The following is a 14,855-nucleotide window of genomic DNA, read 5'->3' on the forward strand; positions in this document are numbered from 1 at the left end:
TTTTTCTTACAAATTATCATGTTTATTCACTGTCAACTTTCCCTTTTATTTCATTTTTTTAAAAATCGTATAAACCAAGTCTACTAAAAAGGGAAGAAAATATAATCTTTTCTTCTTATCACATAAAAGCAAACAATATAGTGAGAAAATAAAACATAACTAAAAAGCACATATACTATTCACAGCCATTAAGTGCACGGCTTTAACATTCACCTTGTTTGTTTACAATTATATAACGCGCCTCCCTCGATAGCGGCGGGGCAAAGTCGGTCGTGTGATCCAGCGACCTACAGTCCTACACAAAAAAAACACACCACAGAATGGTTAAATTAATTCTTGATAAAATTGTTCCTTAAATTCTTATACTATCTCTGTCCCATGAAAATATTATTTTGTTCCAGTCTTACGTATGGTAGGAAAGAAAGCTAGATCCGTATTCACCGTGAACAAAGCTCCATTCTCATTTTGATATTGAAGAACTCTTTATGCGTATAATTGAAATAAACTTGCCGTAAGTAATAAATATTTTACCACGCTGTATCATATCTCTTTTTTAAATTAGGTTTTAAACGTGTTCTTTGTTTCCCGTTCAGAGTATTTGATGGTATCATTTTCCTTTTATTAATAAAGATCTTTCCAAGAGAAAGAGTTATAGAAAAAAAGCACGAATATCTTTAATTTTATTCGTTTAAATATGAACACAAACAATTTGAACGGAAACAATATACGCCCGGATCTCATAAAAAAAACTTTTAAGAGTCAAATAATACACAATTATTTACTGTGCGATTCTCATATTCACCTGGAACCCAGATTCTAAGTGTGTTTACCATTACGTAATCTATCTTTCGATTACACGCGGCTGAGAAATTCTAAAGCGACACACCCGGTGAACCATTGACCCCGCAGTCATAGGCAAATAATTGGTATATACAAACCATTCTACAACAGTAGGAAAATATTATTTTCTCTAAGTAAATTAAATTTTTCAAAAATATCTTAAAATGTTTTAGGTTTGACCTTAGTACAAAACGCTGGGGCATTTATTTTACATGTACATTAATCAGTCTTCAATTCTTAAATATTCGTTAGATCCATGTGTAATTTGACGATTCATAGCGCAAGAACTGGCGATCTGCAGTTACTTTACTTCGACCAATATTTATTAAAATGCACAAGCTTTGCTCTTTTGTTTTATTATTTATTCAAAACCCATATAAATGATTAGTATAGTGTGCTAACATTGTAATTTTGTTCCGTGATTAAATAACAGTAGCAGGTTATGCAATGTACATTCAAGTAGTACATATTATGTAATTATGTAATAAACCGCATATGCCCAGAATCGAAAATTTAAGAACTTATATAATGGGGTAACAATCTTATCTGAATATTATCATGTAATTAAACGCTTTTACAACCTTAATTAAACTGTTAAAATCATAACCGGCACCAAAGTCAAACCATTTATATCGTTTACCGTATATAACTGAGTATTTTCTTTAAAATGATGAACTTATATCTAGCGCAAATTACTTTCCTTGGTTTAAAAAATACGCGTACGAGAGAAAGTGAGTGAGAGGCATTTTATTCAAGTACATTCAAGTTTTTACCAGCGAGTCCCTGTATCAAGTATTGACTAATTTTTATTCTATTAAACATAATCTCCTTTTCCTATTTATATTTATTTGATGATTTAATTCAACTTCAAGCACAATATCATTATGTAGTACTAAAATGAAGTCCATGCATGGATGCTATTGTACATCGGGAATTTTCTTTAATCCTTTATCCATGCATTCCTCCTTCAAGGAAAATAATTATGAATGAATTGATTAAATAACGTGTATAAAACCGTGTGGTTTCGGTTTGTCAACGCGTTTTAGATCATGATCAGCAAATCAAAACTCCTCGGGTCTTCCTGTCTAACAGAATAATAACCTCGAATGTATTACGTAGACATCATGACATCCCCATGCTCCTCGCCCCCTTTACCCAAACTTTGAAATAAATGAGGAAAGATATTTCATTTGTGGACTTTTGAGTTTAATTTTATTGAAAGTAAAGCTGTTACCTAAAATACGTATTATGGAAAGGACTTTCAACCCCATCTATCTTTCATAAATAGAAACTCCATGTTGTTTGAATATTAATATCCGGTGATGTTTTAAAATACCTCAATGTTGTTTTTCTGACCTGTGACAAAATGGCGCGAGACAATGCAAATTTCAAACATCTTCATCGGCCAATGACAGAAAAGTTGTAAAATTCCTGTCAGGGTTATGAACTTCTAATCACTAACAGGTGTTTGTCTTGACACAGAGCCAAGGTTATTCTGTTAAGATCAAGGTCACTGACAGAATAAATATTTTCTTTACTACGCTATGAAGTAGTAAATGAAAATCATTGGAGGCTTTTACTTGAAACATAGATTACTTGTGATTGGAGGTTTTGTCATGACCCTGATCAAATGTCTTTCTGGCAAATCAAGGTCACTGACAAAGAAAAAAATGTTTAAGCATAACTTAATAATTAAAATTTACTGGAGGCTCATGCTGGGAAGAAAGGTTGTTGACATAAGAAAGTGCAGTGACCTTGACCCAAGGTCTGTACTTCCTGTCCACAGCTCCAACGGAAGACCTACTTGTTGCTTTGCAACGAGCTCGGCTCTAGTTATGATCACTTCCTGTGAAGACCGGAAGTGACGGCCGACAATCTTTACCCAAATGGATTTGCCTACTTATCAAGATCTATCATCCCTGTAAGTTTGGTGCCTTAATCTCTTACCGTTTCTGAGATCTCACTCGGATTAAATATTTTTGAAAAAAGTGGAAATCGGAAGTGAATTTTGAAAAAATTGAAAAAAACATCTCGGGGTATTTTCACTCTCTATAATCCCTGAAAATTTCAGGAAAATCCGTCCAGCCATCTCTGAGAAATCCTGCCAACAAGATTTGGGAAAAAAAATAAGAAGAAGAATAATAACTAGAAACTCTTGTTGCTACAGCAACAAAAACGGTCTTCCGTTCTCCTCTATTTATCTGTATGAATCAGCTTTTATCTATGTTAAAAAGGCATATTATATTCAAAATGATTACAGGAAAACAAACGACCAGAGGTGTAACTTACCAAGATTCTCGATGTTACGAGTTTGAATTTATAAATTTACAAACATGGGAAAATCTTGAAAAACAAAAAAGTTTGCCCCCTCTATGCCCCTAATTTGAGACAATTAAAATCTGTGACGACCGGAAGTGATGGCAGACACATTTTATCCTATATCTGTTGCCCAGTCTTCATGCTTTAGTTTAGTGTCTTGATCTGTTACAGTGTAAGAGATCTCGTAATGTTAACTTCTCATTTTGAAGAGAAGAAATCACATGACCGGAAGTAAATTTTTAAAATAAAGATATTTGAGGTTACTCTAGACATTTCGGTCTGAATAATATGTCCTAAAATCTTTTCAAATACTCTTTTTATAAAAGATATTCATGGGATAGTATGATACTAAATTTATGCAGTTTTTCTCTCATAACCAGAAGTTGTCATTTGACGTTGCGCACGGTGTTGGTACTATAATATCTATCTCTTTATGTCGCAATGAAATTGGCGGTTTCGCGATGTCATATTTACTTTAAATTAAAAATAAAATCATTTATGTTATATAAAGTAATGAATAATTCTCAAAATTTTCTTTTAAATAATTTGAAATTATTTTTAACTATGATGAGGAGTTACTCAGTATTGGTCATTTACGGCGAACTTCCCGTGTCTGACGTTACATCAATTATTGTTAGCGCAACTTAAAGGTATGAAAAAATGCACTTACAATTCTCTGAATTAAATGAAATTCAGGGGGTACAATAAAATATATGCATTCTTTAAGACATTGTTGAGTTTTTAACATCATTGTATCAATTTCATGAATTTAGACTGGATCTACAGTGCATAATTAAAATGTCTAACAGTAAGAAATCGTTTCCTTACACTGACATTAGCCGAAATGGAGATGTGTACCAGACATAAATCCCAGACAAATATTAATTTTGGTGAATAATCTTTTAGTACATATATTTCTTAGATTAATTTAATTGATACATTTTATATTACTTTTCCAACGTAAATATTAGGAAGGCTTTCTTAAGTGTAGCCATTTTGTTATGCACGCACAAGTCACTGTATTGTTACTGTATTGTTACTAAATATGTCTCTGTCAGTAACATATCAAAAATAAATAAAAAAATGTAAGATATAAAGCAATCATGTATGGAGTTTGAAAGAACATTTAATGTTGCATTTAAAAATTACACAATCTTTACAGTAATGGTCTACACGAATTAAATGCAAGCACCAAAAAAAGTGTAGCCATTTTGTCACAGGTACGAAAAACGTCATTTTACGCAATGCGTACATATGACGTCGGGAGCGTATTATCGCCGTGGCTTTTTTCATGCAGGTCCGTAGTACCAGCTCACATGTATTTGTGTACATGCAGGAACCCCCCACCCCACCCCTGATATTCAACCCCGGAGCTTGTTGGAGATTTTTTCACAAATTATATTTATTACACTTCATCATCATGTGTACACGTACCAAAGGAAAAAAATTATGAAAACCCCAAAATGAAATCGTTCCACAAAAAATGCCCTACTAAACAAAGTATGCATTATAAGTATCTCACAAGTTATTAATGTTACTTGCGTTATTGTCAGGACAAAGGGGTCAAACGTTGCATTTAATAGATATAAGAAAGCCCCACCCCCCTTCTTTCAAAAATAGTAAAAAGATTTTAGAATTTTTGTGATCAACCAGATTTTCAATAATGGTGAAATGTCTCCATCTCTCCTTTTTTTCATCCCCTCAATATATTAATTTGATACTTATTTTTTTTAACTCAAAATGACACCAGTTCCATTGAAAAAAGAATATTGAAGGAGGTTGAAAGGGAATACTACTTATACATTTTCTCCTTATAAGACACACAAGTGAAAAAAATAGAAAGAAGAATATTCACTGAGTGCCTTTGGCATTTCAGTAATTAAATTTTATTATTAAGATTTATTAATAAACATCGAAATATTTCAAAAAAGAAGGTTCAAACATTGAACATTATGTGCCCTTTTATTATTTTTTTTTTTTATAATTTTGAGAAATAAAAAGAAGATTCAAAACATTAACAATGTTATGACTTTTTAATGTTAATTTATGCCCTTTTATTATTTTTTTTTTATAAGGTTTTGAAAAATAAAATTCATTTTTAACATTTAAGAATCTCAAATATGCATCATGTGCAAAGTTATTACACAAACAAACATTGCGATTGAAAAAGTCAAAACGCACATTATAACGTTAAATGTTAAATTGAAATATAACATTTTACATTTTGGTGTTTGTAGAATATTGAAAATGCATGTAGTTCCTACTGTGTATTCTAACGCGCGGTGACAAGGTTTCGCGTGCGCAACGTCGTGGATTTTTGGATTTGATAAGGAAAATTATACTGAATGTAAATATTTTGACGTAACGTCAATGTGTACCAACACCATGCGCAACGTCATTTTTGTTTGACATTTCAAAACTACTAACAGAGAGTTTAATTCGAATTAAACATAAAGTTACTGTGAATTAGCTTCGCTTAGCGTTCACATGGAGAATTTAATGCGAATTAGTTTAATTCGAATTAGTTTACTGCGCATTAAATTACTTCGCATTAGCTCCGTGTGAACACTAAGCGAAGCTAATTCGAATTAAATTTTGAGGCATGCATAATGGCAACATGAGGTCAAATTCCACATGTCCGTGGTCAGCTTGAAGTATTTGTGCTATTTTTGAGTGAAAAACTAAGGAAAATTGTGTTAATCACTAAAGTGTTTGTACAGACACTGTAACATTATGTCAAATGCATCTGCTCCTGCATAAGGTGACGTGATTTGCAAATGACGTCATAATAGCCTTACTGACGCCTGGCCGTAGAAGTAGAATTTTAATTCGCATTTGTTTACTTCGCATTAGCTGTGTGAACGCAATTTAATTCGCATTATTTTAATTCGCATTAGTTTACTGTGCATTTACTTCGCACTAATTTACTGCGAATTAAACTCGTCGTGTGAACAGGGCATAAAATGCTATATGATAAAATGTATTACAAAACAGAAGAATTTATTTTTCATTTTATTGGCAAAAAGTTAAAATTTTTTTTATTTTAATTTTAAAGATAATTTTTTTAATCACAGATATACTTTCCATTTCTTCCTGCTTTATCCATTGAACAACCGTGTAAAAGTAGGTAATGTCCTCGAATGTATTTTTCAAACGAAGTAGCCAACATCTTCTTTGTAAATGGCTACCGGAAGTGATATTTGAATACTAAACTACAAAACAAATGAGGTATTTTTTTTCCGCAATACCAACTTTTTATTTTATCCAAATGGATTTGCCAAGATTTCAATTTTATATGGCCTAAGAAATATTCCATAAAGAAAAGTTAAAATTTTTGATTTATTTGATCACTTCCTGTGACAACCGGAAGTAAATTTAACCCAAATGGATTTGCCTCTCATCAAGATACCACTCCTTAACCGTTACTGTTTACGAGATCTCTCTATGATAACTTCTCATTTTGAGGTCAGGAAATCACGCGACCTGAAATAAATTTTACAAAGATATTTGACGTTTCTGTAGACATTTGCAGTCTAAATAACATATCCAAAAATTATTACAAGTACATTATCCATTAAAAGTATTTATGGGAAAGAAAAAATACTCAAATTATGTAGTTTTTCTCTCATAACCAGAAGTTGTCGTTTTTGTTTACAGTTGGACTGATATATTTCGAAACTACGAATAAGATGCTATAATGTGATGCAAAAAACATTCATAAAAGAAAAATTAAAATTTTCAATTTCTTAGATCACTTCCTGTGACTACCGGACATACTTGCCAACCTCCAGGATGTAAAAATCTGGTCATGACCAGATTTGGGAAGTAAAAAATCTGGTCATAATGCGTAACGGCATTCACGACATATTTACCATGATCAAATTTTATACATATATACAAAGTATTTGTGTATTGAGAATTCTTTTATTGAAAAAGGATTTAATTTACTATGACAAAAAATTCATACATAATTTGCTTTAATTTACATGTTAAAAATGAAAATTGAAGGTTTCATATTTCAGTATTGACCTATAGTAAATGTGCATATTTTTATAAAAGCCTTTTCAGTTTCTGCTAAATTTGAAAGTATACCAATTTCAGTTTTGAAGTTGTTTTTCCTCTCTCTTAATTAATTTACTACTGCATGCAACATGTTTTAAATTTGAAGTTAGGCCTACACTGTCTTTGATCACTTTATTTTATCTAGAATGAAAGTTTTTTTCCCTTGATATGTACATAAATATCGTTTCTCTTTTTCTTGGTTCAATCAGAGACGTGTTTGGTTCAATTTGTTCCTGTTAGCCCTGATAACGATCTATTTCTATCGGAAGCCATTTTAATTGACTTCAAACATTGATTTGTCAAAACAACACCCAGTTAATTGTTTACACCTGCACAGATAATTAATCCATCGGCATTGTTTACGTAGATCTAAGCTTGGGTTGTAACTGGAAGTTAAAAGTGCAACCTAATTTAAGAACCAAATCCGGAAATCGGGAGATTTTCAGGTTGTTCGGCAAAAATCGGGTGATAAGCATGACCCACCGGGTCATAAAAAATAATCGGGTTACGAGTTGAAAAATCGGGTGTGACCCAACGAAATCGGGTGAGTTGGCAACTATTCTACCGGAAGTGACGGCGTACAATGTTAACCCAAATGGTTTTGCCTACTCATCAAGATCTACCACTCCTATAAGTTTGGTGTCTTCATTTCTTACCGCTTACGAGATCTCTCTATGATAACTTCTCATTTTGAGGACAGGAAATCACACAACCGGAAGTGAATTTTACAAAGATTTTTGACGTTTCTGTAGACATTTGCAGTCTGAATAACATATCCAAAAAATCATTACAAATACTTCATATATAAAAAATATTTATGGGAAAGAAAAATACTGAAAATATGCATTATTTCTCTTACAACCGGAAGTTGTTGTTTTTGTTTCCACTGGGACTGACATATTTCAACACTGCAAGTAAGATGCTATAATGTGATGCGAAAAAAGTTTCAAAAAACAAAAGTTGAAATTTTCGATATTTATGAACACTTCCTGTGACGACCGGAAGTGACGGCGGACGACCTTAACCCAAATGGATTTGCCTACTTATCAAGATCTATCATCCCTGTAAGTTTGGTGCCTTATTCTCTTACCGTTTCTGAGATCTCACTCGGATTAGATATTTTTTTAAAAAGCGGAAATCGAACAAATCTGACGACCGGAAGTGAATTTTGAAAAAATGAAAAAAACGTTATGGGGTATTTCCATTCTCTATCATCCCTGAAAATTTTAGGAAAATCCATCCAGCCATCTCTGAGAAATCCTGCCGACAAGATTTGGGGAAAAAAATTATAATAATAAGAAAAAAAAGTAGAATCACTATAAGGTCTTCCGTCTGAAACGGAAGACCTTAATAATAAGATGAAAAAACAGTAGAATCACTATAAGGTCTTCCGTCTAAAACGGAAGACCTTAACTAGTGCACCGGTTTTTGATTTCGATGAACGGTGTTGCCATGGTTAGTAAAAATAGAAATTTTTGAGAAATTCCTTTAAAACGCTAATCCTCCTACAGTTTTTGTCTGATTTCGATATAACTTGGCACACAAGTAGACTACACTAAGATACATAAACTAGTGCATCGGTTTTTGATTTAAATGAATGTTGTTGTCATGGTTACTCACTAAAAATTTTTTGAGAAATTCTTTTAAAACGCTGCTCCTCCTACAGTTTTGGTCTGATTTCAGTATAACTTTGCACACAAGTAGACTACACTAAGATACATAAACTAGTGCATCGGATTTTGATTTCAATGATCGGTGTTGCCATGGTTACTAAAAATAGAAATTTTTTAGAAATTCCTTTAAAGCATAACCCCTCCTACCATTTTGGTCCGATTTCAATAAAATTTGGCACACATGTAGACTACACTAAGATGCATTATTCTATTTATTGCTGCCTTTTGCAAAGTTTCAAATCCAAGTGCTATTTTTCCTTTGTTACACAATGATCGGTGTTCATCAGAGACTAAAAATAGTAAAATTTTTTAGAAAAAATTTTCCAAATTTAGTTTTAAGCAGTTACCCTAGTGAGTACCATTTTGGTAAGATTTCAATAAAATTTGGCACACATGTACATCTTACACTAAGATCATTATATCTATTTATTGCTGCCTTTTGCAAAGTTTCAAATCCAAGTGCTACTTTTCCTTTGTTACACATACAGACTAGTAGAGCTATACAGTCTCATCAGAGACTTCTGGCTCTGAATACCCTTGCTATAGGAAAAGTGTACAACACCATGAATCTATAAATTTAGGAAAAACATTTTCATCAAATGTTAGTTTTATTACTTAGTTACTCTAGTGAGTGATTCTAGATGACTCTAGTAAGCTTTTCTGATCAAAGTCTGTTGTTGTCATAATCATATCACATCTTCATCTTATTCTCAAGAATCACTAGACTAATATAATTTCAACCAAACTTGGCTCAGAATATCCTTAGGTTAAGTTCAAATGAATGGCTGTGATCAAAGTTTTGCATAGAAATATATAGGGAAATTTTAAAAATCTTCTTCTCAAGAACAACATTGTCATATTTGGTTATATTTAGTAGTATTGATTCAGAAGCATCCTCATGTAAGGTAATTTATTCAAATAATGCTCCCCGATTGTGGATGGGACTACAATAGAAGATCACGCATAAAAAAAAGGTCTTCTTAAGACTGGAGTAGTGAAAGAAAGTTGAAAGGATTTCCTCAGTTTTGGTGATTTCAATATAATTGGCACACAAGCACAATAAATCAACCTCCCTCCGGTTTTTAATTTTGATGTTCGGGTTGATAGGGTTTATATGTGAAATCATTTATTTATATATTCAATATAACTTGGCACACAAGTAGACTTTTTAGTGCATCGGTTTTTAATTTTGATGCGGTGTTGCCATGGTTACTAAAAATGTGGAAATTCCAATGCTATTCCCTACAGTTTTGGTTGATTTCAATATATCTTGCACACAAGTAGACTACATAAGTATCCAATACATTTTATATGAGCGGTGTTAAATGTGTAAAAATATTTCCTGTGAAATTCCTTTAAAACAGAAAGTTTTGGAATAATTTAAATTTCACAAATGATAACCAAGTGTATGGTTTCAATTTTTTAAATAGTATATTACTAAAAAACAAATTGAAACCTATAAAACATACTCCATAAATTCTCTGATTTCAATATTCTTGGCACACAAGTAGACTACACAAGATTGAAAACTTTTTTTCATGGTTACTAAAAATAGAATTTTCACAATATTTTATTTTTTAAAAATATCCATATTTACAGTATATAGATTGTTGTTGAGATTTTCCATGGAAAATTATCAGTCTATTATAATGCGTTTTTTTTTCTTTTAGATATAATAAGGGCATTTAGTGATTTGGCCAATGAGAGCTTGGCGTTAATCATTGTGGTTGAAGTGTGTCTCTTGAAAAATGATGAAGAATATAAAAACAAATTTTCCAATCTTCTGAAGTCTGATGCAGCGAGAGGAAAATGCAGAATACGGCCTTATTACATCTCAGTTTTATATAACCATGAAAACTGTTGTGAAATTCAGAGCAGCATTAAGGAATGTTATAAAAAGACAGGCTTAGAAAAAAAATTTGTTGGTTTTAACCTTAAGGGCAACCAAACTGATGTGGAGAAAGTGATTACGGAAAAACTGAAAAAACGTCTACCTCTCAATCCAGCCTCTGAATCAAGGCACACATATAATTCAAAATTAACAACGAATGGAAATTATAAAAGTTGTGCTTCGACAGACTGTTCTGTGAATATGGTGTCAAATTCTTATCCAGATTATTCAAGAATGGAAAGCTATATGAGCAGTAACAGTGAAACACCCCTTTTCATTTGAAAACAACCTGATCGAATATCATTTGAAGATTGTTCAACCATACGAATGCTCTTTAGCCTTTTATATTGTGTGTAATATATTTTTTTATTTTTGGACTAAGAGAATAGATCCTGGGAAAAGAATGGAGGCATACAAGGTGAGAAAAATCCCCCGCTCTGAGAAAAGACATTTCTCAATTCTACAAGTTAGATTTTTCAATATTATATTGTTTATATCATCTTTTACACATTTAATTTTGTATTTCATTGTTTTAATATTTTATTAATAATTTATTTTTCACTCATGTTTTTAAAATATGTGAAAACAAAAAAGAAAAAGCTTCATGTATGATTCGAACTCTCTCCAAAGCGCAGGGTTTAGTCCAAGACCGACCGCTTTAACCACTACGCTACGAAGTATATACATTATCGACATCTGTCAGTGTGATTTAAATGAACGGATTTGTTGAAACGTAAATTTTTTCAGAAATTTTCAATTTTCATATAGAATGGGTTCAGATTCCATTTTTTGGACAAATGAAATAGATTTAACATTTACATTTCCATCATTTAACCATTAACGAAGAATGGAGACTTGACCCATTCATGTTCAAAATTCATTTTTTCTAGCTATAGTTAAGCCATTTTCCACTAATTATGCTTAACTGTCAAGTTTGAAATAAAGATTTTCAAATAATAAGTCTTCAGTAAAATAAAATGATAAAATGTTTTGAAGATGACATTACTTGGAACATGATCTTAGAAAAATTTAACTTTTCTGTGAATATTGAAAATTGAGAAACATTTTGTCCCAGAGCGGGGGATTGTTCACGCCTTATACGCCCTCTTTCCTTATGTCTAAATTAGATCAAGGTTACAACTCTTGCAAAATACCAGTAATACTGTATACAGGGTTATTTTTGCCCCGTGTTATTTTCGCCCTTTCACATCTGAAAACAAGTTTGCCCCGTTTTAAATTCGCCCAAAAAGATTTTTGTTTAAGATATTATGCAGTTTACTTTGAATTCGCCCCGTTTTAAATTCGCCCACGCCAGAGTAGGGCGAAAGGGGTGAAAATTAAACTGGGGCAAAAATTTCCCTGTATACAGTACAGTGGACCCTCAGATATCCGGACGCCAGATATCTGGATGCTTCATTATCCTGACGATTTTTCATGGGAACAGAATTTTCCTATGCTATTGTATCTTGTTTAAATGGTAATTCAGATATCCAGATGCTTCACATATCCAGACAAATTGACTAGGAACCAAAGCGTACGGATAAATGAGGCTCCACTGTATATGTATATGACCTAAATCATGCATATACAGTTCTAAATATTAGAGGCATATACCTGCATTTGCTACTGATGTTGAATTGAATGTTATTTTTATGGTTGTGCAATTATGAATTTTGTAATTTATTTAAAATCTGTCATCTCTTAAAATGATTTACAAGTTTTTAAGGAACTACAAAAGAGTAAAAAAAATTATAAATTTTAAAAAGAATCCTCTTAAAGAAACATATATAGCTATACATGTATTTTAATTTTTTTTTAGGAATTTGTAATAAAACCCATTAATTTCACAGAAGCCTTTGTGGGAGTGTGCAATAAACAATAACTCTGGATAGAGGAGGTTAATATGCAAATCAGATTTCAGTTTTTAACATGTTTAAGGGTTTTACTGTAAACCAGCTATTATTTGCATAATTGTTAATTCATTTACATGTAGCCTTTGTCATACAATGTGATCTTCAAACTTTACACACAGGTCATTAGAGATGACTTTTGCCGTAATTTCTGACTTTCAAGCATATGCAAACTTATCTGTATTTTAAACTATGACCATTTCAGTTGACTTTAGCCTTGACATTGTCTCATTATAGATTTAAATTTATGAGGTTGCTCTCCAATTTCAAGTCAGAAAGGATGATATGTTTTCAAGTATTTTGAGAGGCTGATGATCCTTTGACAGGGAAATTGGGAAATCATAATGTTGAAAATCTTTGTTTTTAATAATTTTTTGTATATAATCATTCTGCAATTTCTCTTTGACAGATTAGGAGACAGTATATTGAAAATTAAGGACCTCAGGTAAACAGGGTACATGGAGTTTTAAATTCTTGGGTATTCAGAGTTATCTGCCCAAAGACATATTAAATAAATTGAATCTAAAGTGTATGTGTTACTCAATTTGTCTTTCCTAACATTTTATTAGACCAAGAAATTTTTTTGAATATTTTTTGTAAATGTCATCTAAATTTAAGCAGCAGTGATTTCTGTTCAAGAATTCATTTTGGCACTGAACATTTCCTGAGGTATATAAATATATGGTACTTAGATTATGAAGTAGATAATATTGTGAAATACATTGCCTTAGTATTCAAACTTATCCTTGATATTACCCACTTTCTCAATGTCCAAAAAAGAACTCCCCCAATATTAGTGTAAGGACATATGCAAGGTACCTTACCTACTGATAATTTTTCAAGATATTCTAAATTTAAACTTGTAATGCCATTACATGTTCCTAGACAAAAAGTCAGCATGCGTTACCAGGGGTTTTGAAAAAATATAAATTGTGAAAAATTTTGCATTATTCAAAGAAAAATGTACAAAAATTTCAAAACATAAATTACAGATTTTTTTTTTCATCAAAAATTGTTTTAGAAGAGGTGTACAAATACATATATAGACATTAAAAGTATTGCCACAGGTCCTTCATTTAGTGAAATTCTTCAACTCCAGGGAAGAATCCAATAAAGTTCAAACTACGTTACTTATGACCTTAATGATAACTTTCACTTTAACATTTGATCAGGTCCATGCTTTCCCCCAACTTTTTATTATGAATAGGTTATAACATGGTTATTAATGAAATTTTAAGCAGTGTGATCTTGTCTATTTTAAAGGGTGATTTGTCAAATAAAAATTCAATTTACATGTGGTTCATATATTATTTGGATAAAGTACAGTGTCTTCTCATTTTTTATTCAATCTGAATAATTTAATTTGATTAAAAGTGTACAGTAAGACATACATGTAGAATTCATGTATCTTGCTTGAATGTATTGCAGTACGTAGTCTGTTTGTAACTAGCTTGTTAAGCAATATGTATTGTATTGGTCAGTTTATTAAATAAGTCCACAACATTGTTTGAGTTCCATTCTATTTCGGATCCAAAGATCCAGCACATATGATTAAATGACAGCAAACTTCTACAGACTGCTTTTTTGGAACAGGAATAATTCCTTTTGTTATACCTTTAAAAATGTGTTCCTGTACAATTCTATACGAAAAAAGTCTAACATTTTGAATGTTTTGCTGAGTGGGGATAAAAAAATCGATGGAGCGCTGAGTGAGATGTTGGACCGCTTACGTCACATAATGGGTGGAGCATAATCTCATTTTCATTCGTTGGTGTTAAACAGTGACAGATCTGATGTAACATCACAGAATACAGTATAAATGCATGCATGTAAAAATAATATAGATTAAATATAGATTAAAATTAAAAGGTATAACAAAACTTTTATTGACAAAGTGCTCGGGCAAAATGCGTTTTGTCGGACCCTCGAAGCAAACTGTCTGCTTCAGGCAGACAGTTTGGTTCTTGAGTCCGACAAAACGTATGTTGCCCTCGAACGTCAATAAATGCATATTGTTATACCTTTAAAAATTTGTTCCTATACAAATCTATACGTAAAGAAGTCTAACATTTCTGATGTTTTGCTGAGCGGGCATAAAAAACCCATGTTTGGACCGCTGAGTGAGATGTTGGACAGGTCGACGAGATGTTGGACCGCTTA

At 32.0% G+C, this 14,855-nt stretch overlaps 1 protein-coding gene across 1 annotated transcript in view; it reads left to right on the plus strand.

The window, feature by feature from the left end:
* LOC134247400 (uncharacterized) overlaps positions 1–14,199 on the plus strand; it is a 29,262-nt gene extending 15,063 nt beyond the window's left edge. Inside the window, exon 7 of the mRNA XM_062729774.1 lies at positions 10,565–14,199. Within this exon, the coding sequence (XP_062585758.1) occupies positions 10,565–11,067 (503 nt within the window). The 3' untranslated portion in view covers positions 11,068–14,199. The remainder of the gene's footprint in view (positions 1–10,564) is intronic.
* The last annotated feature ends 656 nt before the right edge of the window (positions 14,200–14,855 follow it).

This window comes from Saccostrea cucullata, unplaced genomic scaffold (genome assembly GCF_032062105.1).
Source record: "Saccostrea cucullata isolate Sc308-1 unplaced genomic scaffold, CSIRO_AGI_Scuc_v1 ctg2022, whole genome shotgun sequence".
Lineage (NCBI taxonomy): Eukaryota > Metazoa > Mollusca > Bivalvia > Ostreida > Ostreidae > Saccostrea > Saccostrea cuccullata.